Below are 23033 nucleotides of genomic sequence, written 5' to 3'. Positions count from 1 at the left end.
AGGAGGGCCTGGCTTCCTTCCCATCAAATGAAGTTTCTCAGGGCCCTCATTTACTCACTGGTCTGCTGAAGGTCTGCAAATGCTGAATTCAGATGTCAGCTTTTAAAAACATACTTTAAAAAATCTCTAATGGTCAAAGAAGTCATTATCTGTGAAGGTGAAAAATTGAAAACAACCTAATATCCATCAACAGGGGATGAGTTGCATAACTCATGTTATATCTTTGGACTAGAATTCTCTGTGGCTGTTAAAAAGATAGATCTATGTGAGCTGATATAAAAAGATGTCATAATGGTATAAATAATTGTAAAGCATATATGAGGCTGTTCATTACAGTAACCTAAATGAGTATCAGTAGGGGACTGGTTAAATTAGGAATGCTATGTCTATACTCTAAAACACCACACAGTAGTAAAAAATAATGTTTTAAACTGGAAAAATCTCCAAGAAATGCAAAGTAGAAAAACTTGCAAACCACATACACTACTTTTATTCCTATAGATACATATACAGGATTGATCTTTTTAAAGAAATGGGTCAAGGTTTTTAAAATAACGTTTAAATGGGTCATAAAATAATGTTTAAAAGAATCAAGAAAATACTTTCCAAAAAGCAAAAATAATTTGTAACCCTTCCACTTAAAAGTTTTAAAAAATTTAGAAATGGAAGTGTCCCATGTTCCACTTTATAGTAAACACGCACCTCCCAAAAAAAATCTGGTCCAACTCCCTAGATAATGCTATTAACACATAATAAATTTCCTTTTTGACTTTTCAAAAGTTTATGTCTACATATCTACATATACTTATATCAGCACGTACAGATGTTTAGTAGAATTATGCTTTAAATATTTCTTTGCCACTTGCTTTCTTCACTTAACTATGTATTATGGTCATCTTTCCTTGTCAGTATATAAGAATTCACCTCTTTCTTTTAAATATTGCAATGTACTACAGAGTATAGATGTATCAGAGGTCATCATGCTCTGTTGTTAAGTAAACAAGGCAAGGAACAGAATAGTATGCATAAGTGATTTCATTTTTATAAAAATTATGTATACATGTTTCCCACGAAGGACTCCTTTGAGAAGGGGAGTGGAATGGAGGGCTGAGAGGAAGAGGAATTTTCACATCATATGTATCTTTATAATGCTTAAAAAAAATTTTGTAAAGCTCATTTATTACTTTTCAAGAACAAAGAGTAGTAAAGGGATTTCTAAAATACTAAGCGATATACAGCTTTACTTTCCAAGCCAGAATTTTAAGACACCACTTAAATGTGATGTCATATTTTAACACAGAAGAGTCCCTCCAGGTTAAGCGGCCTAATTGGCTTTTCTGCAGGCCCTGGAATGAAACTTCTCCATCCCTGGACACATATTTGGCCACCTTGTAAATATGTCAAGGAAAGGGGGAATTTCAGCCTAATCTTTCAAATTCTTGTATGTCCTCATGGGCAAGTTCACAACGATCTCATCTATGACTCTGATTCTCTGAGACAGGCAAAGAGGCAGCACTGGATTATCACCAGCCCCACCATACTCTGAGCCTCAGTGTGCCCCTCTGTGAAATGGGGGTTCCAACAGTCCCTACTTCGTAGCATATGGCCCAACACATTCTAAGAGCTCAGGAACTGGTAAACCTTTTTATTATGAATCAGGAATCTTCTCGACCCAGTGTAATCAGAATGAAATGCAGAAATGCACTACCTGCTGAGTATGCAACTATATCTGGTGAATCCCAATTTCAAATGTTTGGGGCTCCACCATCCTCGTACAGAAGCTGATTCTCTGAAGTGACTCAGATATTTGGACTTATAAAGTCACACTTGAAAATGCTTGGTGCTTTTGCTGAGAGATGTTTAATCCATGGGCTTAGCATATGTTAGAGTTAATATGATGTTTTTTTTGCCTGAGGATCTTTAAAGAATATTTGTAGAATTAATGGAGACTGATATGCATAAAGTCAGTTTTGTCTTTAAAAACCACACTGATTTCCTTAAAAATCATATTTAATGCTATGAGAAAATTCTTGCAAAATTGTTATGTGATAGAAAGATTATAAAATAGTATGCCAAGTATGATTGCTTTTCTGATAAAAATATAAATAGGTGCACATTTGCATTAAAATTGTTAAACAAAGTCTTCCAAAAGTTAACATTGTTATTAAGGAAGAGAAGACACTTGCAGGGAATTTTTATTTCATTCTTTGGGCATTTTGGTATTTTCCAAATACTCTAAGACGATTATTACTTTCATCCTTCAACAAAAGTCAAGAACTAAGTCTTAATAAAAATGTCACTGCAAGACATGAGATGTGCATTGAGAAAAGAGTAATTCCGCTAAATATTTTCAAGCTTTAATTGAGCAGTTAAGACAGATCAGGCCTTGCCAGATGCTGGGGTCTTGGGCTCAAACTGGGGTCAAGCTGGCCTCTGGGCAGCAATTAGGCAAGCCTCCACCTCTGTCACATTGCCCTCTCTGGCTCCATCTGGCCACATACCTGTACAGTGCAGCTCAGCCGGACTGGCAGCAGTTTGGCCTGGCCAAGGCGGGCCTCAGCTGGCAAGACAAGTTTGTCTGGCCTGGTCCCTCCACTCAGAGGTCCACTCCTGTAGGTGAGAGGGGAGCAAAAAGATGAGGGGCAGATGAGGCTCCCAGGACTACCCAAGAGACAGGCAGTCATTCAATGGTTATTCCTACCGCAGCTCTACGTCACCACATCTGTCCATGGCTCAATACAGCCTGGAAACCTCCATGGCTCCCCAGTGCCCTCAGCACAAAATCCAGCTCCTCAGCCAGGCCCTGAAGGACCCTTGTGGCCTGTCTCCTTACTACCTCCCCAGGCTTACCTTTCTCTCCTTCTTCACTGAGCCCGTCTTTCTTTCACCATCTGAGATCACAGAATAGAAAGAATAAACTATGACGTTATATAGTAATCAAGCAGGAATATACCTCTGACTACATCCACAGTGGCTTACACTACTTCCACAATGGCAAGTTGGCTTATCCACTAAAACATAAAATTTACATCCCTTTGACTCAACCGGTTCCTCCTCTGGGAATCTATCCTGCATATACACTCCCAAATGTGTTCAAAGACCTGTGCACAAGGGTAACTGAAAAGTGATAACTGAGAAAGAGCCTAAATCACATCGGAAGGGAACTAGTTATAGAATTCATTTTTTGACACCATGGACTACTGTGCAGCTAAGTTTAAAGGGCACCACATTGATATTTGCTGATATGAAGCCATCTCCAAGATAGAGATATTCATTAAGTAAAATGCAAAGCACTAAATTGAATATATGCTAAATGCAATTCTAGTTTGGATCCTGGAAGAGAATAAAAAATGCAGTAGTGGAACAACTAGTGCAATCTGAATAAAGTTTGGAGTTCAGTTAATGGTATTGTACCAATGTTAATTTCTTGGTTTTTAGAAACATACCCTGGCTATGTAATATGCTAACGGTAGGGGAAATTGGAAGAAGCGTATACAAGAATGTTCTGTATTATCTTTGTAACTTTTCTGTAAACTTAAATTTTTTCCAAGATAAAAAGATTATTTTAAAAAAACTGTATGTTTCTCTATCTGTAGAACTTTAAAGAGGAGGAAAAAAAAGAAGTTTGTGTATGTACAGGATACATCTTTTCTTATAAATTGTTCTATGACTAATTTTTCTTAATTCAGGAATGATTATCCAGTTTGACATTTGGTGAATATTTTAAAAATAATTTACACTCACACTTGCATCATGGTTTTTTTCAGAGTATGCAATGTCATTATTTGAAAATTTTTATCTGATGGCATTATTTCAGAATGTCTTCATTTTGAACTGCAGTTAGAAATTACACAGTGTTGAGGAATGGAGTGAAAGTAAGGAAATGGCAATTCACTAGAAACCAACTCACAAAATGTTCGGTTACCAACTGGCCACTCATTTATCAAAAATGTTTTTAACCATGTTAACCAAAATGGTTTAACAAGTTGTAAGGAAATGGATATTTTGACTGTGGTCCCCTCGGAACCACTGAGCTGAAAGTGTTCTGGGTCAGAGACAGAGCGGACAGCAGGGAACGGGCTTCCCACACGGGCGGGAACCTGGAGGCAGTAACAGTCAGAAATCTGGCCACTGACCTTGCTGGCTCCGCACTGTGGCCTTGCTAATCCTGAGCTCTGGGTGAGAACCAGGAGACCAGTGTGAGTTAACCTCCCTTAAATGGAAATGCTTACAGTGTTAGATTAAGTCTTCCAGAACTGTGGTGTAAGTCCTGGGTATTCACTGTCTGTAGTATTATAAGAACTGAACTTTCCAGATCCAGTGAAAACCTATCTTATGCAGACAATGTCACTGATATTCATGCCCAAGGGGGCCCAAGAAGCTTTGTTGAGACAGGTTGCATCTGTCCCTGTCCTGCGTGATAAAAGTGTGACCACCTTTTCAGTGAATGTCATCAACTCATGCATCGTAATATTTATTGCTTGCCTATCATGAGCATCAAGCATTGTTCTAGGTTCTGGGCATTCAGCAGGGGAAAAATCAAGACCTCACTCTCTACCTTTACAAAGCTCACCTTCTGGAGGAGGAGAAAAGTGCTAAGGAAAAACTAAAATGTAAAAATAAGAGAATTTTTAAAACTAGTGGGGAAGGGAAGCAGGGAGTTTCAGCACCACATCCTCATCCTGACTGGATGTATGAGTTTCCAGCAGCAGCATGCAGCCCCTCTGGATCGTTTCCATTGTCCAAGTTGGATGCTGTGCAGCCTTATCACCATGTGGGGGCGCTGCGGAGAGCTCTGATTGACGGCTCCTGGGACACGTGCCTGCCTAGGAGCAGGGATGGAGTCAGCTCCAACAAACGGCCCCACCTGGGAGCAGGGAGGAGTTGGTTGCTCAGAGCAGGGTGGATCTTTAGGAGGTGAGGGGGGAAGCAAAAATCTTCATTTAAAAAACAAATTTCACATTTATTAAAAACAGCAACTTATAGCCAAAAAACATAAAGCATTTTAAATCAATGATTTGAAAGCATGTACACTCATCGTATAAGTAAACACTGAAACTGTACAGATTGAAATAAATATTCATTTAGCAAACAAGTTGGATCACCATCACCTATTCTGCACTTTGTAAAGCATTTGAGTTCTTCAAAAATGAACGATTCAAAACACAAGAACAAGTGCCGTCAAATATTTTTAACCTTAAGGACACACTGCTCTGTACATCAAATTAAATCAGTCATAGTATTATACAGGTGAACAGACCCTAGAGGCAGAAAGGACTAGTCCTTCTCCACTTCCACCTTCCTCCTGATGATAAATGACACAGAAAGCACTGAGAATTTAATGTTGGCCATTATCATCATTGTCATTTTTATTAATATCAGGGGCCCCCCATCGCTCCCCCATTGCTCACCTGTGCCAGTTATCAATTTATTTTATTGCCCCTTAATTCCGACACCCAACATTTATCAGCTGGCACAAGGTTAGGCCTTGTCAATAGAGGGCGTTGGAAGGACTTTGCAGGAGTTAGGGGCTTTTCTCCAAACTCCAGTGCTTTGTTCTTGTTCCTCCTGCGCTGTGACCAACAGGTGGCTGTTACTCTTCACATCACAGCCTGCCACCTCCAGCACCCTCTTGAGTCCAGCTAGAGACACTTTTTTGGCGGGGAGAGGTGAAATTTCTCTCCCTCTTTCTTCTGCCTCCACACACACACACACACACACACTCCTGTTCAAGCCGTTGTTTCTCACTCTAGTTGTGTAGGACACAGCTCCCTGGCCCACGCTGTATTATGAGCCTTGCGCTCCAGGGCTGAGGTAGTCGGTCGCCGGTCCTCGGTGGGCAGCTCACAGCTGCTCACGGCAGCTAGCGCCGGCTGCCGACTGCTCACAGTAGTCTGCGGCAGCCCACCGCAGGCCAGCTCCAGGGAGAACCGTTTTTCGCAATCTTAGCTGTAGAGGGCGCCCCTCACTGGCCCATAAGGGAATCTAACCGGCGACGGCATTAGGAGCACGGGGCTCCAACCACCTCAGCCAGCGGGCTGGCCCCAGCTAGGGACACTTCACCCAAGTAAGAGGTCTATTGAAAACATGAAATAGACTCCATGATTTCTCACTGAACTGTTTTTTTCAGGTGTTCTGCAAAAGGCAATAGAAAGATGCAAAACAGAGAAAATGGTCTTTTCGAAGAGCCATTTCGAGTCCTGCTAGGGAAAATGATCAAAAGAAGATCCCTGGTATTAAAGTCCACCTCATAAAAATTCATTCGGAAAATTGAGGAAAGAAGTCTGGAAACTGAAGGAATTTTTCAACTTTCAAGATCTATACCCAAAGTCAAGGCAAGTGATATTTATTGCCTAGAAACTCCTCTGGCCCAGGGTATCTCAGCTAGCTTTTGTTAACACGAAAACAATGGCTTAAAATATTTTTTATCTCCTTATTCTGTGGAACCATTTGGGCTCAGCTGAGCTGGGCAGTTCTGTTACTCTCACCTGGGCTCACTCACGCTGCTGCAGTGGGGTGGCTGGGGGCCAGTTGACCTAGGGTGCTCCTTCACATGTATGGCTGGCTGGCAGTTAGTGTAGGTGGCTGGGGTGTTGGCTCTGATTGGGCCATGTGTCTACAGCAGGCCAACCCAAGTTTATTCACATGCTGGTGTTTGCAGGGTTCCCAAGAGCAGTAAGAGAGGACAAGTCCCAAAGTGTACAAGCAATTTTTAAGTCTCTGCTTTTGTCACATTTGCTATTGTCCCATTGGTCAAAACAAGTCAATGGCTAGGGCCAGGTTCAGTGTATGAGGTGTGCAAAAGGGAGAATTATGGAGGCCATTTTAACAAATCATCTACCACAGGGGATCCAGGATGGTAAAAAGATGCCAGCAGTCCCCAGGAGAAGTAGTTAAATGCTCCTATTTGAGAGTGTTCCATAGTTGTAATCTCCTCAAGTGGCCTGCAGTTCCCAGGACAAAGCCAGATGGGAAGCAATTGGTGCTAACAACAGCCTGGACTTTGGGCCATTCCTCCAGTCACCAAAGAGCTGTCCTAAGAAGAGGTGCCTTTTTCCAAATGTCAAGAATCACAGAAGGGGGCCGGCCCAGTGGCTCAGGCGGTTAGAGCTCCATGCTCCTAACTCCAAAGGCTGCTGGTTCGATTCCCACATGGGCCAGTGGGCTCTCAACCACAAGGTTGCCAGTTCAATTCCTCGAGTCCTGCAAGGGATGGTGGGCTGCGCCCCTTGCAACTAAGATTGAACACGGCACCTTGAGCTGAGCTGCCGCTGAGCTCCCGGATGGCTCAGTTGCTTGGAGCGCGGGCTCTCAACCACAAGGTTGCCAGTTCAACTCCCGCAACGGATGGTGGGCTGCGCCCCCTGCAACTAGCAATGGCAACTGGACCTGGAGCTGAGCTGCGCTCTCCACAACTAAGACTGAAAGGACAACTTGAAGCTGAACGGCACCCTCCACAACTAAGATTGAAAGGACAACAACTTGACTTGGAAAAAAGGCCTGGAAGTACACTGGAAGTACTGTTCCCCAATAAAGTCCTGTTCCCCTTCCCCAATAAAATCTTTAAAAAAAAAAAAAAAAAATCACAGAAGATTAAGGGGACAATGCTTTAAGTGAATTCATGTTTCAAAAACCAAGTAGGAGACATTAAAGATATGAAGAATTGCTTAGATGCCTCTTAGATGTCTTCTCAGTTGCCATGGGCACTGGAATGGAAATAAAAAAAATAGGAAAGGTAAAAGGTTAAGAAAATTCTGTTTTTGGAGTTCTACTTCAGTACTGTTGGACACATAATTAAAGGAAAGTCCCTAGTGTTCAAGTTCTTCTTGCTATACCAAAAGAACACCTAAGATCAAATTGCCAAGGATGACCCATCTCACCACTTCTTTTCAACACCATTCTGGAAGTCCTAGATAATGCAATAAGGGAAGAAAAGGAAATTAAAGGTATACAGATGGAGAAGGAAGGAATAAAACTCTTTTTTATAGATGACATAATTGTCCACGTAGAAAATCCAAAAGAATCAATAAAAAGAACTCCTGGAACTAATAAGCAATTATAGCAAGATTGCAGGATACAAAGTTAATATACAACAGATCAAAGTGCAAGTCCAAACATTGTATCTATTGATCGTATCATAGCCTAATAATAAAGTATCTTTATTATGTTTCCCCTTCTTAAGAGATTTTTGCCCTAATAGCTCTCATTAAGTAGAATGTGTTCATGGAGAAAAACAATTTTTTTAAATGGAGTATTGATGAAATAAGGCAGAATGTTGAGAACTGAAGCAACTAGATGATAGGTACATAGAGGTTCGTTAAACTGTTCTCTGTAAAAAAAATAAATAAACACTTCTTTCTGTGACTTTGCATGGCTCATAGGGGAATGCCAGCACTCCTGAGCATGGCCTCCTAGGCCAGGTCCTGCCAACCACCAGCAGCCTCACTCTGCCCTGCTTCCCCTTGTTTTGCTCTGTCTGCTCCATCGACATTGAAATTCCAGGCCATGCTTCCTCCTGCCCTACAGCTCTAGGACCTGCTTTTCTACTGCCCGGAAGACTCTCCAATCCCTAGTCTGGTTAAGGAGTATTAATCCTTCAGAGCTGAAGTGCAAGCATCACTTCTTCCAGGAAATCGTCCTTGAGCTAGGTCAGAGTCCTGTTTTACTTTCTTAAAGTATCTATATTGTGGTTTTTCTTCATAGCACTTAGTGCAGTTTTAATTTTACTTGCAATTAATAACAATAGCCAGTATTTAATGATCACTGTGCTGGGGCTTTTCTAAAAACTTCGTGGGTGATGGCTCATTTGATTCTCTCAAGGCACAGAAAGTTAAAGAAAGTTGCTCAGAGTCACACAGTTGGTAAGTGGTACAGGTATGACCTAAACCCTGTCAGATCTGACATCTTAATCATTCTGCTCTGCTCTCTCCCTCTGAAGTAAATAATATGCGTCTCCCCAACAGACTGAGCCCCTCAATGGTAGATTTGCACTGTTATGGACTGAATTGTGCCCCCCCCCCGGTTAATATATTGATGTTCTAACCCTCAATGTGACTGTATTTGGAGACAGGGCCATTAAGGAAGAAATTAAAGTTGAATGAAGTCACAAGGGTAGGGTCCTAATCCAGGAAGACTGGTGTCCTCATGTCTTAGTCTGTTTGGCCTGCCATAATAGACCACCATAGACTGGGTGTCGTATAAACAACAGAAACTTATTGCACACAGTGCTGGAGGCTGAGAAATCCAAGATCAAGGCTCTAGCAGCTATGGGATCTGGTGAGGGCCTGCTTTCTGGTTTATAGACGGCTGTCTTCTCACTGTAACATCACATGGTATAAGGGGTAAGGGAGTTGTCTGGGGCTTCTTTTCTAAGGGCACTAATCCCATTCATAAGGGCTCCACCCTTGTGACCTAATCACCACCCAACCGTCCTATTTCCTAATACCATCACATTGGGGGGTGAGGATCTCAACATATGGATGTTTTTGGAGGCAGGAACAAACACTCAGTATATAGCATTTTATAAAAAGAACAAAAGACACCAGGAGTGTGCATGCACAGAGGAAGGCCATGGGAGGACACAGTGAGAAGGCAGCCATCTGCAAGCCAAGGAGAGGGGCCTCAGGAGAAATCGACCCCACCAGCACTTTGATCTTGGACTTCCAGCCTCCAGAACTGTGAGAAATTAATTTCTGTTGTTAAAATCACCCCGTCAGCAGTGTTTTGTTCTGTCAGTCACAGTGGACTAATGGTCTCTTCTTGCTTGCCATTATATACTCTGTACCAAGGAACATGTGTAGCACATAGTAAGTACTCCAAAAATAGAGAAAGTCTTCCCTTACCCTTTTCCCTTCCTCGCCCGCCTTAACACATCGCGTACGGCGGGGTTTAAATCCTTCCTGAAGATTCTCGTGATCCGTCCGCAACGTGTTAAGTGTCCCTTCTGGGTTTCAGTTGCTATACTTTACACTTGGTTCTGGAAGGATATAATTTCTTTCTAGAAGGTTAAATCTTTGAATTTAAATATTTCAAAGGGACTAGTCTTCTCCAGGGCTCAGCACAGATGGCATATGCTGACAAAGTTTAATAAATATTTGAGTGAATGCAAGTCTCCCGACCCTTACACATGAGCCCTGAATGCAGAGCAAGAAGCCCTGAGTTCTAAGTTTTATGAGTCTCAAAAGTAATCATGGCCTTGAGTTTATCCAGAGATCAAAGCTTGGAGAAAGTCCTTTATGCTCTGAAAAGTTATAGGATCATTTTTATGTCTGTTATGAACACCTGTGCAGTTGAACTGAGTTCCTGAACCTTAGTCATCTGCTTGGCTCCAGCCAGACTTCTTGCTGTTTCTCAAACATGTTCCTCACTTCTGTCTCAGGGCCTTTGCACTTGCTACCTCTTTTGGGAGCACACTTGTCCCATGGCAAATATCTGGCCTAATTTTCAGTGCCTACATGAGAGTCAAGGCAGGTGATGGTGACTTTGAGGAAGCAACTCAATTTTAGGGCTTAGGGAAGAGAAATGCTTTCTGGGTTCCCATCTGGGTTCTACTGTTCTATTAGTTTATTTAACCCTCTCAACAGTCCTGACAGGTATTTACTATCATTACCCCCATTTTACAGATGAGAAAATTGAGGCCAAGAGAGATTAAGTAATTTGCCAAAGGTCTCACAACTAGTAAATAGCAGGGCCAGGATACGAATCCAGGCAATTTGGATCCAGTGTCCAGCTTCTTAACCACAAGGCTCTCTGCTACTTGATTAAAACTGCTATATTAAAACTTAGTTAACATAGGGTCTGGCACAGGGTAGTTGCCCAGTAAGCTATAGTTATTTCTCTAGTCTTCTCAGACATTTGATTCTCCTAATCCAACCCCCAGAATGAAGCCAACAACCCTTCCTACTCCACCTTGCCAGAGCTTAGGGTCCCTTACTCCATCTTCTCATGCCTGCACATGCTGGGTAGCTGGATTTCAGGGCTCTAGAGTAAGGCTCTCTGGGTTCCCATCCAGGTTCCACCATTTACTAGTTCTGTACACAAGGGAATATTCCATCCCTCCCTGGGTCTCAGTTTCCTCACGTGTAAAATGGGGACAATAACAATACCTATGTCCTAGAATTATTATAGAGATTCAGTGAGATGATGCATAGATGATGCAGAATGCTTTCCACCTTGCCTCGCCCATAAAAAGTGTTCCATAAATGGCAGCAATTATGACTAGGGCTTCTCAATGAGAAGCCTCCAATGGTCCTGAGGCTGTGAAATACACTCCCAACCACCTTTAGGGCCAACGTTGGGACCAGATGAATTCATTGTTTACAGACAAGGCTGGCTGGGTGAGAGGACCCCTCACCTGATCCAACCCAGGATCTACTAGACAAGTGCTTCCTAGCAGCAGTCTAGTTCAGGGGATAATCTCTTGGGTCTGATAGACCTGGGTCTGAATTCCAGCTTTGATTTCTCCTAGGGTCTCATTTTCTTCATCTGTTAAATAGGAAAGGAGCAGTGTGAGGAGTAATTAAGAATGTGGGTTTGAATTAGAAGGTTATTCTATTCCTTGTTCTGCCAAGGACTAGCTATGTGAGCTGAGTGTCTTCAGCTCCATGCACCTTGGTTGTCTGTTCTAATGGGTTTTGTCATTATTCCTCTTCCTAGGGCAGCTGAGGGATTCCCTAGGACCATGTGTGCAGACTCTGCGGACACTGTAGCTGTTAGGATGGGAGACAGTGTACCCAATGGTTAGGAGTTTAGATTCTGGAGTCAGACTGCAACAGGCCTAGTTCAAATTCTGCTCTTGGTGAGATCTTAGGGAAATCAATTATCTTCTTTCAGTTTCAATTTGCTTATCTGTGAAGTGAGAATAAAAACAGTAAGTATCGGATAGAGCTTGTTATGAGAATTCAATCAAATGATGCATGCAAAGCACTTAAAACTGGCCTGGTTCTGTATAAGTGGCAAAGATACCCATCATGAGGGTGATTTTTAAAATATTCTTTTCTAGAATGCAAATGCATTTGCCAAACTGAGGAACTGCAAATATGCACTAAGTGCTGGAGCCTTCAGGATCAGATTTAAGTCCAAAACAAAAATCAAAAACCCAAAAAACCCCCTCATTTGTAGATGAGGTGAACCAGGGCCAACGTGACCAGCTCAGACACCATCCCACATCTACAAGATCAACACTACTTAACTGTAGGGTACCTTGAATGCTGGACTCACCAGAAAAAGGTCGGAGTCCCAGCAATGCCCGTACTCACTGCGGGACCTGAGACGAGTGACTGCCGCCGACCGCAGAGGATAACCCAGCATAGTCATCAGCTCCCTCACAGGGCTACTTAGCAAAAGTCACTAAGATGACGCACAAAGCGTGCATGGTACACGGAATGGGCTCAGTAAGCGGAAGCTGCTGTTACTACAGCTACAGCGCCTGTCTTTCCCCTACTTTTTGAGGGGTTTGCTCCCGCGGACCGGACACTCGCCGTAGGCAGTCTCCCTCCCGTTTCAGCTCCATCTATTCGTCCCAGGCTCCTCTGCGTCATGACCTCTCCAAGAGGGTTTTTCTGGGCCAACCCCCACCCTCGCCTCCCAACCTACAGCTCCTCAGCGAGTCGCAAGGAAGGAGGAGACAGACAACACTCCGCAGAGCCCGGGAGCTGAACAGAAGCGCAGGGACAGAACCCTAACCGCCTGAAACCGTTGGGTTGGGCTCCCGCCTCCCGGCCCTCTGATCAATTAAAAGCGAAGACGCAAGCCTCGGGACCAATCAGAAGTGGAAGCGGTTACGCAATGCCCGCCTTCTTAAAGCGCCCTTGTTCCTCATTGGATACGTCCAAGCGCGAACCCAAAGCTAAGCTGCTGAGAAGAGTGGGGCCAGCCAATCAGCGGTGCAACCGCAGCCCGGCTGGTGGGAGGAGAGGCAGGTGGCCCTCGCAGATTCGCGCGGTGCGAGCTCGCAGTGTGTCAGCCCAAATCCCTGCCTAGGCAGAAAGCCTGCTGGCCGGGATCTAAGCCCAGGCCAACTAATGGCGGGGCAGCGCAATAGGCCATTTTCTATACAGCGTAGTGGGGGTCTGGTGCACGAAGTACTCAGTTGATCCTGGCTCAACTGACAGTCGAGGTGTCAATGAGCATTTGAAGCGCGAATATCTAGACCATTCCTGGGTCAAGGCACTGCCCCCTCTTGCGTCTTTCCTGTCCCCGAATACTTCCGGGTAAGGCAGGGTGCGTTCTGCAACCAATCAGTGGTGGGGCAGGGCAGGAGGTGAGAAAGGCGAGCTGCCCTGAGGCACCTGAAACCTGGTGGCTCTTGAGGGCCTTTCAGCCAATCACGCACATCTCCACAGATATCTAAGGGGTTGAGAGAAAGGTGAAAAGGTTTGCAGCGAGAGCTACTCAAAGGCAAGAAAGCGGTGGTATCCCTGAGCTCTTGTGGGGGGAGCCTCCAAGGCTATTCAGGTGGAGGAGGTTCGGGTCTCAGTCTCATCATAGAAAGGGTGAGAGAAGGCAAACTCCTTAGCCAATCAGCATTGGGGTTAGGCTGGAGTATGAGGTCTCAGTTAGAGGCCTCCAGCATCAGTCCACAGACCAATCAGACTCAAGGCCCTGCCCCTCCACAGCACAAGGGCAGGCGCTAGTTCCTCAACCAATCAGCGGTGGGCGCGAGGCAGTGGAGCTGTCCTCGGTGCCTCTCAGTCTGTTGAGCACGTTCACCAGGCAGGAGCCAGGAAAGAGTGTGCCGCCAGCGCCGCAGCCAATCGGTGTCTGCCTTGGGATCCAGGCGCGAAAAGCGAGCTGTGCACGCGCCTGGGCATCGCGTTCCTGGCCTAGCGCCGCTCCCCATTTTCTAACCGCCACTTGGGCTTGTGCCGCCCTTAGTGTATGTGAGGCTGAGTGGGGAGAGGAACACGGGCTGAGTTGGTGAGTGCCGTGGTTTTACTTACTCTTCTTCAGGCTTGGGCCTGGCCCAAGCAAAGCTGGGGCATGGCGGGGCTTGACTCGTGGCTGTGAAGGTTGGGAAATGAGGGCTGAGAGCTTTAGCCCCTTGGGAACTCTCTCTGCCCTGGAAAGGCTGGAAATGGGGCCTCCTGAACAACTTTGGGCCCAGGCTGGGCAGAGGCCAGGCCAGCATGTCCTATGAGTTGGCACGTGGTCCCTAAGCCAGCCTGAGTTGGAAGTGTGTTGTAGGGCAGTTGGAAGCCCTTGGAGCCCTGCGTGGGGTCATTGGCAATGAGGTATGGTCTCTGAACTGTGAGAGGTTGTCTCGGGCCTCTGGACTAAGTCTGGATCTGGCAACTGGAAGGAGAGACTTGTGATTCTTCAGAGGTTATTGGGAATTACTGGCCAAGAGATGAAACTAGTGGGCATTTGAGAGGTTTCTGGCAACTTTGAATGCAGCCTGGGCTGAGAGTGAGCACTGATGAGGTCAAAAACCCAATGAGAAGTTGTCAAGGGTCATTGCATCCAGGCTGTGCTGGGAACATGTGGCTGCAAGGCTTTTAGGGGTCTTTGGACTCTGAGTTGAGGTGCTCTTGGCAGATTTTCCAGTATTGGGTCCAGGTTGTACCATGTGGCCAGAAGGTTAGTCTTGTGGTCTTCTGAAGATTCTAGGGAGTGAGGAGTCTCCAAACCCCAGCCAAGTTGTTTGCCCTCCATGAAATATTATTGCCTTGTGGTGGCTCTAGACAGAACCAGGATTGGGTCGTGTCTGGGGCCTTTCAGTTCCTGTACTCACCTCTTTCCCAAACCCTTTCTGGTCACTCTCAGAAGATATCAGGCTATAAGCAGGGGGTAGGTGCATGGTAAGATGGATGTCATACCTGAGCACAGGAAGAGATGTGTGAGATATCCTGCTGTTTAGGAAACCACCCATGTTGTCTTTACCAAAGATCTTTTTATACTTATGGGGCAGGGTGTTGATATCTATATTCACTCAGCCCTTCCCACTCTACGTGTTACTAAAGCTTTCAGAGTGCTTTCATGTATACTTGGAGTTCTTAAACCAAGGGTGGGGAATGCAAAACGGTGGTCTACAAGTGGATTTCAAAGGTCTGTGAACCCTTGGAAATCATAAGATTTCATGCATGTTGGATTTGGGGAGTACAGGGCAAAAGCAGTCAAAGGACAATCTAGGAGTATTTGACCTGTTCATTGATGGGCTTCAGAGCAGTCTGTGAATCCCGTCATTCACATGCAAAATGTCATAAAAGTCTACAATTTTCCGATGTAAGGAGTTAATTCCATGGCTTACATTTTCAAAGGAATGGTGACCCCCTAAAACGTTAAGAAGTATTGGAATAAAGCAGGCTCCCATATTATTTATGGGGCCTGGGCATGACTAGAAATGGAGATTCACCTTTTTCTTCCCACACCTGGTGTTGGTGCACACTTCAAAGTATCTCACATATTAACTGGCATGTCCAACCTGTTTCCATGCCCCTCACACACAGTCAGGGCCTAGGCTGTTACATGAGTCCCACAGCCCACTGTCATGAATATAGATCTGGGGTTGAGGACCATGTAGATCCTGGAAGTGGGCCATTTGGGCTGGGAGGTCCAGAGTTCTGAGTTCCCAGAGCATGGTCTACAATTGGGCCACGCAGGTTCCAGGTGGGTACTTGCTAGATGATGACCTTGTACTCCTCAGCCCACGGGGAGGGACACAGCCAGAGTATGGCAGCGTCAGGCCCTCTCCCTGGGTTTAAGGCAGTACTGGTATTCAGTACTGGTCTTGAAAACAGCCCCTGTGAGGAAGTTGAGGGTCTTGGAAGAGTTAGCCCCATATTAGGGCTGAAGAAAAAGGCCCTTCACTGTGAGGATGTAGTGGAACCTAAGTTTTTTGACTTCTAGTCGTTATTTTTTCACTTAATGCACAAAAGATGTGTTATGATGGGGTCTCTATGACCTAGATTCAGCTCATGTCACTGTATCTGGTTTTGGGTTATGTAGAACATAGATTTAAATGAAGAAAGAAATGAATTCACTCTGTGATGTCTCTTCTCTGGTATGTGTTGGATGTATTATACTTAACCAGAAAGAGTGAACATTTGAAAGTGTATGTATGATTTGGATAACAGGTCTTATTCTTTAGAAAATGCTATGTGTGTGAGAGTGTGTGTCTGGGGGTTAACCACCTTAATTTGCATAAAGAGATGTGTTCCTGGGAAGAGTGAAAAGTTCATAGAATTTTTCTAAATTGAATCTTGCTTAACTTGACTTTGGAGATACTCAATAGTTAAAATAAGTGAGATAAAGGGAGAATATTTTTCATAAAACAAATAACCATTCCTCTAATTGGCCTATTCTGATGGTTTAATTTTAATTATATTTGAAGAGAATCCATACTTATATTGCTGTGTTGATATTTTTATATCAAGCTGGGTTGTGTCTGAAGGGGCTCTTGGTCAAGCTTATCAGTAAGAATAAAAATTACCAGATTTCAAATTTATTTAGTATTATAAAGGACTGAGAGGCAAAAGTCATACCTCCTTTTCCCACATATTTCTCTTCCAATGATGTCCTATCTAATTTCTCCTATGCACTCTACCCTCTCCCAAGATGCTGGCTTGCATCCTCATAACCTGTGGTTTTCTGGCTCTGCCTGTACTGAGTCAGCCTGGGAAGTGGAAGGTGGACAAGGTTTCTGAGACTGGCGAGGGCAGACCTTTCAAGAATAGAAACAGCGATGCCCCTGTCCTTCCAAATCAAAGTGCTATTTGTGTCGGCTGTCAGTGCTCACTCAGTGCAAGAAGGTGACTTGGGCTGTGCAGTCAAGAATGTAGGGAGAGAGAAGGGCCTAGAGAGTCATCAACCTAAAGGCTGAGGTGTAGAGGGCCCTAGAGATACCTCTAAAGAGGCGATCTCTAAAGGGATATCCTTAGGTGGGGTAAACACCAAGTGGGAGGCAAGATGGGGTTTCCCATTCCTGGGGGCTTTTGTTCACTGAATGGGGAGTCCCCTTGCTCCTTCTGCTCCCTTTTAGATTTCCTAAAAGCCCATTGACACTTCCTGTCAACTACATTTGGCTTACAGAGGATGCTGCCCTTTGAGCACAGTCTCCAACTCTCTTGATCATCAATGGGCAAATCACACCTGTGGGGGCGCTGAGTCACAGAAACATGATATAGGGCTGGGTGGTAAGGGGGACTACACTCCACTAGATGATGATGTCATATTCCAGACCCCTGTACCTTTCCTCCTACGCTTGGGGGTGTCTCCCTTGTGGCTTTCCCCACATATTCCATATCTTCAGGGATTGTGTATTACTGTGTTGGAGGATGTCTCCCTCTGTATACATATCAGAGATTGGTGCTTTTATGTGTCCAGGCCAAGTGACTTTTATATGAGTGTCTAATGAGTCCCTGGGTGTGGTGATGTGAGGAGTTAGAATGCTGAGATGGAAAACATTTCAGAGTAGCAAATTAATACAATTTGCCCATTTGCATTTTCCCTTTCACTCTGACTCATCTTCCCCTCTCCCCACCCTACCATTGCCCCTCCACCAGCCCCACCCATTGGCACACCCTGTCTGATCTAGGAAGGGGTAACATCTGCCTGCACCCAAGCTAGAATGAAAGGTAAAGGGAAGGCATGCTGCGTCTGAAGAGAGAGAGACTAGAAGGCTGAACATTTGGGGGTTCTGGAGCCAAAGAAAAAAACATGGGTTTAGAGACATAATGTTTGAGTCTAGGAGGGGACCACGATCTAAACGAGAAGCCTAGGGGGAACCAGACTATGTCCTGTCGCCAGAGCAGCCTACCAATGCCTGACTTGTTTATCTTTGTTACTTATTGGGCATATATGATATGCCAGGCACATATCATAAGTGATTTATCACTTGTTGAATTAATGAAAATTTGCCACAGGATGAGGGATAATGGAATAAGAAACAGAAAAAGAAATTTGAGTTTGTCAGACCTCATCCTTTCCCCTGGTTAAAGTGCTAAAGTGTGAAAAGAGGGGAAATCTCCGAGGACCTTGACCCTTTGGGCAGGAAGTGAAAGAAACCCCGGAGTCCTGATTTCAGAGAAATGTCATTTGTCATCACCCCAAGAAAAGGAGTTTTTCTTTTCGAAGACCACCGCAGGCCCTTCCTGGGGTTGCCCCCTTCAGAGCTGATGGGAGGATCTGAGTCACTCACATACCCAGTCCCCACTGGTGGCCCAGATGACAGTGGTCATTCCCACATAGCAGTCAAGGCTTCCTAGTACCAAGTCAGACATGCTTTTGGCCCTCTTTTACTCTGTCCTTGGAATTCAGATGTTTCAGTCATTTTTATTTCTGATAGTAGAAACAGCTTCCAGCTGCTAGAGCTCTACTGACACTTCTACGAAACAGAACTAATAATATTTGAATGATACTATGTACTGAAAACCTACTTCCATATTTATTGTTTCATTTTCAACTATACCTCCAAATGAGACAAGCAGAGGTTATCCCTATTTCATGGATGAGGTAACTGAGGCTCAGAAAGATGACCTGCCCAAAGTGACTCAACTAGTAAATGGCAGAGATGAGACTCAAATGCAGGTCCGATTAGTTCAAAGTTCTTGTTGCCTCAGGTGCACTTCTTTGGCTCTAGAAATTCACAAATGAAATAAGGAGACAGGAGGCTAGGAGGCAGGATGTGTGGTTTCTGGAAGTAGAGGGGGTAGTCTCTCCTAGAAGGATGAAGCAGAGCCAGAGGTATAAAACCACACCCCGTTGGGGGACATTGGCAGACTGATACTTGGGACACCCAATGGAAGACTGTGAGGTCAGGGGCGGGGCTAGCTGGGGGTTGGGGGCAGGAGCCCAAACAGCAGCTCAGAACATGCGGTGTCCAGGAGGAAGCTACAACTGGTGAGTGGTTTTTCTTCTTCCCAGCTGAGTCTTCCCTCTCATTATACCCCTCTTTCTGTCTAGTTCCTGCCAAGCTGTAGCCCTCTTCCTGCGGTGCCCAAGTAGTAATCCTCCCTCCAACAAGGGTCCTTACCCACGGTGAGCCCACACCTAGGAATATGCCTGCTGGGAACTGAGATACTTGGGTCTGTCTCTTTGTATCTGGGTTCCCAGTTCTCTTCTTAAAAGCCAATGTGGTGGTTTTGATGTGTGATAATCTGCCTTGTTGGGTTCTTTCTATTGTTCACTTTTGGCTTATGAAAAACAAAATTAAACTATCTCTTTATCTTAACCTTGAAAGGAAATAGCCTCTCCCTTTACAGTTCTCATTTCCCTTACTCTCGCTTCCTTGAGGGTCAGTCTTCTCCAAAACTTCTCTCCATCCTTGGGTCCAAAGCCTTCTCTCCTGTGGCTTCAGTACTTGCTCTCTTAACTCACTGGATGAAAGTCTTTGGTCCCTTCACGTTCCTTCTCTAAGGATGTGTTCTAGAAGCTTCAGCCTCAAGGAGATGTTTGATTAATGCCTTTAAGCCTGCCCTCCTGCAGCTATGACCCATCTTGCTGACCTTTCTGCTTCTCAGGTCCCTCAGCTCCACGTGATGGGCTTGTGTGGAGGCTATGCTAGCTCTCTAAACTCTCCCATGAAGCTGTGTCTTCCTCCATCCCTAACTGCCAGGGCTGACTGGGTCTGGCGATGTTCTCTTGTCTGAAATGAGATCCTGGCCTACTCAGAAGTCTTTCCCTGCAAAGGGGCTTGGAGAAGCAAAAGCATATGTCTGCTATCCTTTAAGTCACATTTCCAATTGGCAGCATCCACCTATACTAGTCTTAAACCCACTACTTGATATAATTGTTAACTGCCAGGTCCCTGCTCTTTAAGTCCTGAATTTGGTCTAATTTCCATTCTCTTGCCATCCTACCCCTGCCCCTGGCCTCTATTATGGTTCTAGATAACCTGAGGTCTTCTCTTAGGTTACTTGCTCCATTCAGGACTGAGCTCTGATCAAGAACCAACAACTCACTCTTTCTCCCCTCCCCTCCACAGGCTTGAAAATATGCTGTTCCTCCCTCTTCTTTCCACCGTGGACCTCACACTGTGGCCTTTCTCTCAGAACCTCTGAGATTGGTACCCAGGCAAGGCATAATGCCCGTGTCCCCGACGAGACTGCCTAGCCCCTATGGCTCTGATCGACTGGTACGGCTAGCAGCCAGGCTCCGGCCAGCACTATGTGACACCCTGATCACCGTGGGGAGCCAGGAGTTCCCTGCTCACAGCCTAGTGCTGGCAGGTGTGAGTCAGCAGCTGGGCCGCAGGGGTCGCTGGTCTCTGGCGAAAGGAATCAGCCCTTCCACTTTCGCACAGCTTCTGTACTTTGTTTACGGGGAGAACGTAGAGCTGCAACCTGGGGAACTGGAGCCCCTTGAGGAGGCAGCCAGGGCCTTGGGGGTGCAGTCCCTGGAAGAGGCATGCAGGAGGGCTCGAAAGGACAGGGCTAGGGTGGAACTGAATCCAGAGTTGAAGGAACTTCAGGAGGAGCAAGAGAAACACACAAGGGATTCTGAGAGAGGAGTGAGGGGCCTTGGAGAACAGGGACCGGAGAAGTTTGTTAGAGCTGGTAGGAGAGAACATGAGATGGCGCATGAGCACAGGACACCAAGAGAGAGCCCTGAGATGGCAGAGGCAACGCAGGAGGACCAGAAGGAACAGATAAGATCAGAGGAGAAACTCAACCAATTCCCTGTTGGCCACAGGGGAGTAGATGGGAAGCAAGAAGTGATCATGTGGGTGAGGGAGAGTCCAGGGGGCTCTGAAGGAAGTCTGGGGGAGTACCCTGGCTCCCTTCCCCCACCAGGTTCCCTCCAAACCAGCATCACCCCTAGGCCCTGGTGGGTTGAGGCCCCTTGGTTGGGGGAGGGCCAGCCTGCTCTGTGGAGCATTCTGCTGTTGCCGCCCAGATATGGCACCCCCTTCTCCCATAGCACCCCCATCACTGCAGCCTGGCAAGAGGTCTGGCCTCAGAACCAGAGGTGAGTGAAGGGCCTAATGGAAGCCTGGCTGGGAGGGAATGGCTCAGGAGAGGCAGTGGTGATGGGTGGAACGGTACCACATCTCTTATCTTTACATTTCCTGAGGTGGAGATAGAACCAGAAGCTCCCACCACAGGGGAAGCCAAAGCCCAGCCCTGGAGAACTCATTACACCTCCCCCTCCTGCAAGGGATTGGTCAGGATCCCAGGTTTTGCCAAGGCTGTAACTCTTTCCCACCCCACTCCCAGGATCCCACTGTCCCTGAACTGCCACAAAGGGCTCTGGAGCCAGAACCAGTTGGCCTCCTCCAGCCCTACCCCAGGTAAGCCCCTCACTGTCCCGCATGAACCCTGTACCATGGTCTCTGCTGGGGCAGGAACCACAGGAGTCCAGTCTGAGCAGGACCCCTACTTGACTATGCTTCCTCCAGGTTCCCTCCCCCAGGGCCCCACCCAACTCAGCCCTGAGACGGAAGAGTCTGATCAGAGGCACACAGGTGAGTATGGTGAGGGCGCTCTTGCCTCAGCCCCACTGTAGCATGATGTCTTGCCTGGGTGTTCCAGTGATCCGGCTCTGGGATTCCCAGCCCTGCCCTCCTTCGCCTTCTCTGTCCCCACAGGTGCACTTGCAACCTGTGTGGGTCATGGGGGCACAGCAGGCCACCCATCCCGCCAACATCCTCCCCTGGCTCCTCCTGCTCGGTCTAGGCCAAAGCCCTATTCGTGTTCTGTCTGTGGAAAGAGGTTTTCACTCAAACATCAGATGGAAACACACTATCGAGTCCACACAGGTATGGGCGCCTGGCATGTGTAAATTGTCTGCTTCTCTCCAAGCACTGGTCTGCCCGCCCCTAAGTCCCTCTCTGTGTGCCAGGTTCTCGCACAACTCCTTTGCCCAGTCGTGCCAATCTACCCCTAGGCCAGCCTTCGCCCCCTTCTTTATTTCACCAGCCTTACCCTCTACCCTCCCTAGGAGAGAAGCCCTTCTCCTGTAGCCTCTGTCCCCAGCGCTCCCGAGACTTCTCTGCTATGACCAAGCACCTGAGGACACACGGGGCCGCACCCTACCGCTGCCCTCTGTGCAGCGTAGGGTGCCCCAGCCTGGCCTCCATGCAGGCGCACATGCGCGGCCACTCACCTAGCCAGCTCCCGCCCGGATGGACCATTCGCTCCACCTTCCTCTACTCGTCCTCCTCGAGGCCATCCCGGGCCTCGACCTCTCCCCTGTAGGCCCCCTTCCACCGCCACCTGACGAGATGTCGGTAGTTTCTCTGGCTTCAGCCAAAGAATGAAAGAATTAAATGATGAAAGAGGAGCAGGCGGGCTGACTAGGCTTCTGAACCGGCGCCGCGGCTTCGGTTGCCTAGCAAATTCGCCTCTATGAAGCGCCGCAGGAAGAGCGCTGAAAGCTCTTTCCCAGATGACCGCGGGCCGGAGAAGCCTAGGCCAGCGATCCCGTGTGGGGTCAGGGCCGTGAAGTTTGCACAAGTGCAGGTCAACTGTGTGGGGACTGTTGATTTCATGACCAAAATAAAGCGTTTCCTGTGCCTTCCTCAGGACAAGAAAAGCCGAGCCCAGACTTTAGTCTGTAGCCGGGGGTAGGGGGTGCAGAGCCGCAGCCTGGCCCCGTCCTGTAGCGGCCCCTGGTGGCCCTGGGCCTGCTCTTCAGCGCGGCGGCCACCTTCTCCGTCTCCCGGGCCTCCCTGTTCTCCCCCGGCGGTAGCGGGCCGCGAGGGCTGGGTGTCCAGGCAGACTTAGCAGCAAGCCCTGTGTGGGTAAAGGCTGTGAAAACCCAAGTTACTGTCCCTGCCACAGCAAGCGAAGGCGTGCGGTGTCTGAGTCTGGGGGCCCGGGGCTGGAGAGGAACTCGTGCTCCGCCCTGCTCTCGGTCACCCGCCTCCTCTCGTTGAGCAAAAGGGCCGCAGGGCCGCGGCTTCTGCGGCATTTTTCTTCCACGCTGTACGGAAAGGCGGCTGTGTGGTACCTCGAACTGAGACTAACCCTTGGCCGCCGCTCCTTGCCCAGCCCACACCCCCTGAAGTCGCGAACTCCTATTACCCAGTGTCTCCAGGGTTCTCAGGATCCAAAGGCCCCTGCACACTGGGAGTGGTAGTTCATGCGGGCCGATGG

At 46.8% G+C, this 23033-nt stretch overlaps 1 protein-coding gene and 1 long non-coding RNA gene across 3 annotated transcripts; one reads left to right on the top strand and one right to left on the bottom strand.

Moving 5' to 3' along the window:
- Positions 1-467: 467 nt before the first annotated feature.
- Positions 468-13399, bottom strand: LOC141567643 (uncharacterized). The gene is made up of 2 exons (XR_012490491.2): positions 12220-13399; positions 468-11847 (listed from the first exon to the last, which is right to left on the bottom strand). It is a non-coding gene; the product is annotated as an uncharacterized LOC141567643 (long non-coding RNA).
- Positions 13400-13812: 413 nt separating this feature from the next.
- On the top strand, positions 13813-22475 carry ZBTB32 (zinc finger and BTB domain containing 32). Of its 2 annotated transcripts, none has more exons than XM_074315795.2 (6): positions 13813-13917; positions 19922-20904; positions 21153-21226; positions 21335-21400; positions 21524-21694; positions 21877-22475. In XM_074315795.2, exons 2-6 carry the CDS (start codon positions 20021-20023, stop codon positions 22131-22133), a joined length of 1452 nt encoding a protein of 483 aa, XP_074171896.2. In that variant the 5' UTR covers positions 13813-13917; positions 19922-20020; the 3' UTR covers positions 22134-22475. The 2 variants fall into 2 exon arrangements, with proteins under 2 accessions (XP_074171896.2, XP_019566244.3); XM_019710685.3 differs by lacking the exon at positions 13813-13917 and adding an exon at positions 13924-18837.
- Positions 22476-23033: the final 558 nt, after the last annotated feature.

This window comes from Rhinolophus sinicus, chromosome 8 (genome assembly GCF_057876585.1).
Source record: "Rhinolophus sinicus isolate RSI-liver-muscle chromosome 8, RSI-T2T, whole genome shotgun sequence".
NCBI lineage: Eukaryota > Metazoa > Chordata > Mammalia > Chiroptera > Rhinolophidae > Rhinolophus > Rhinolophus sinicus.
The sequence above is the reverse complement of the archived record's forward strand: the minus strand, read 5'-3'. Positions and strand labels throughout refer to the sequence as shown.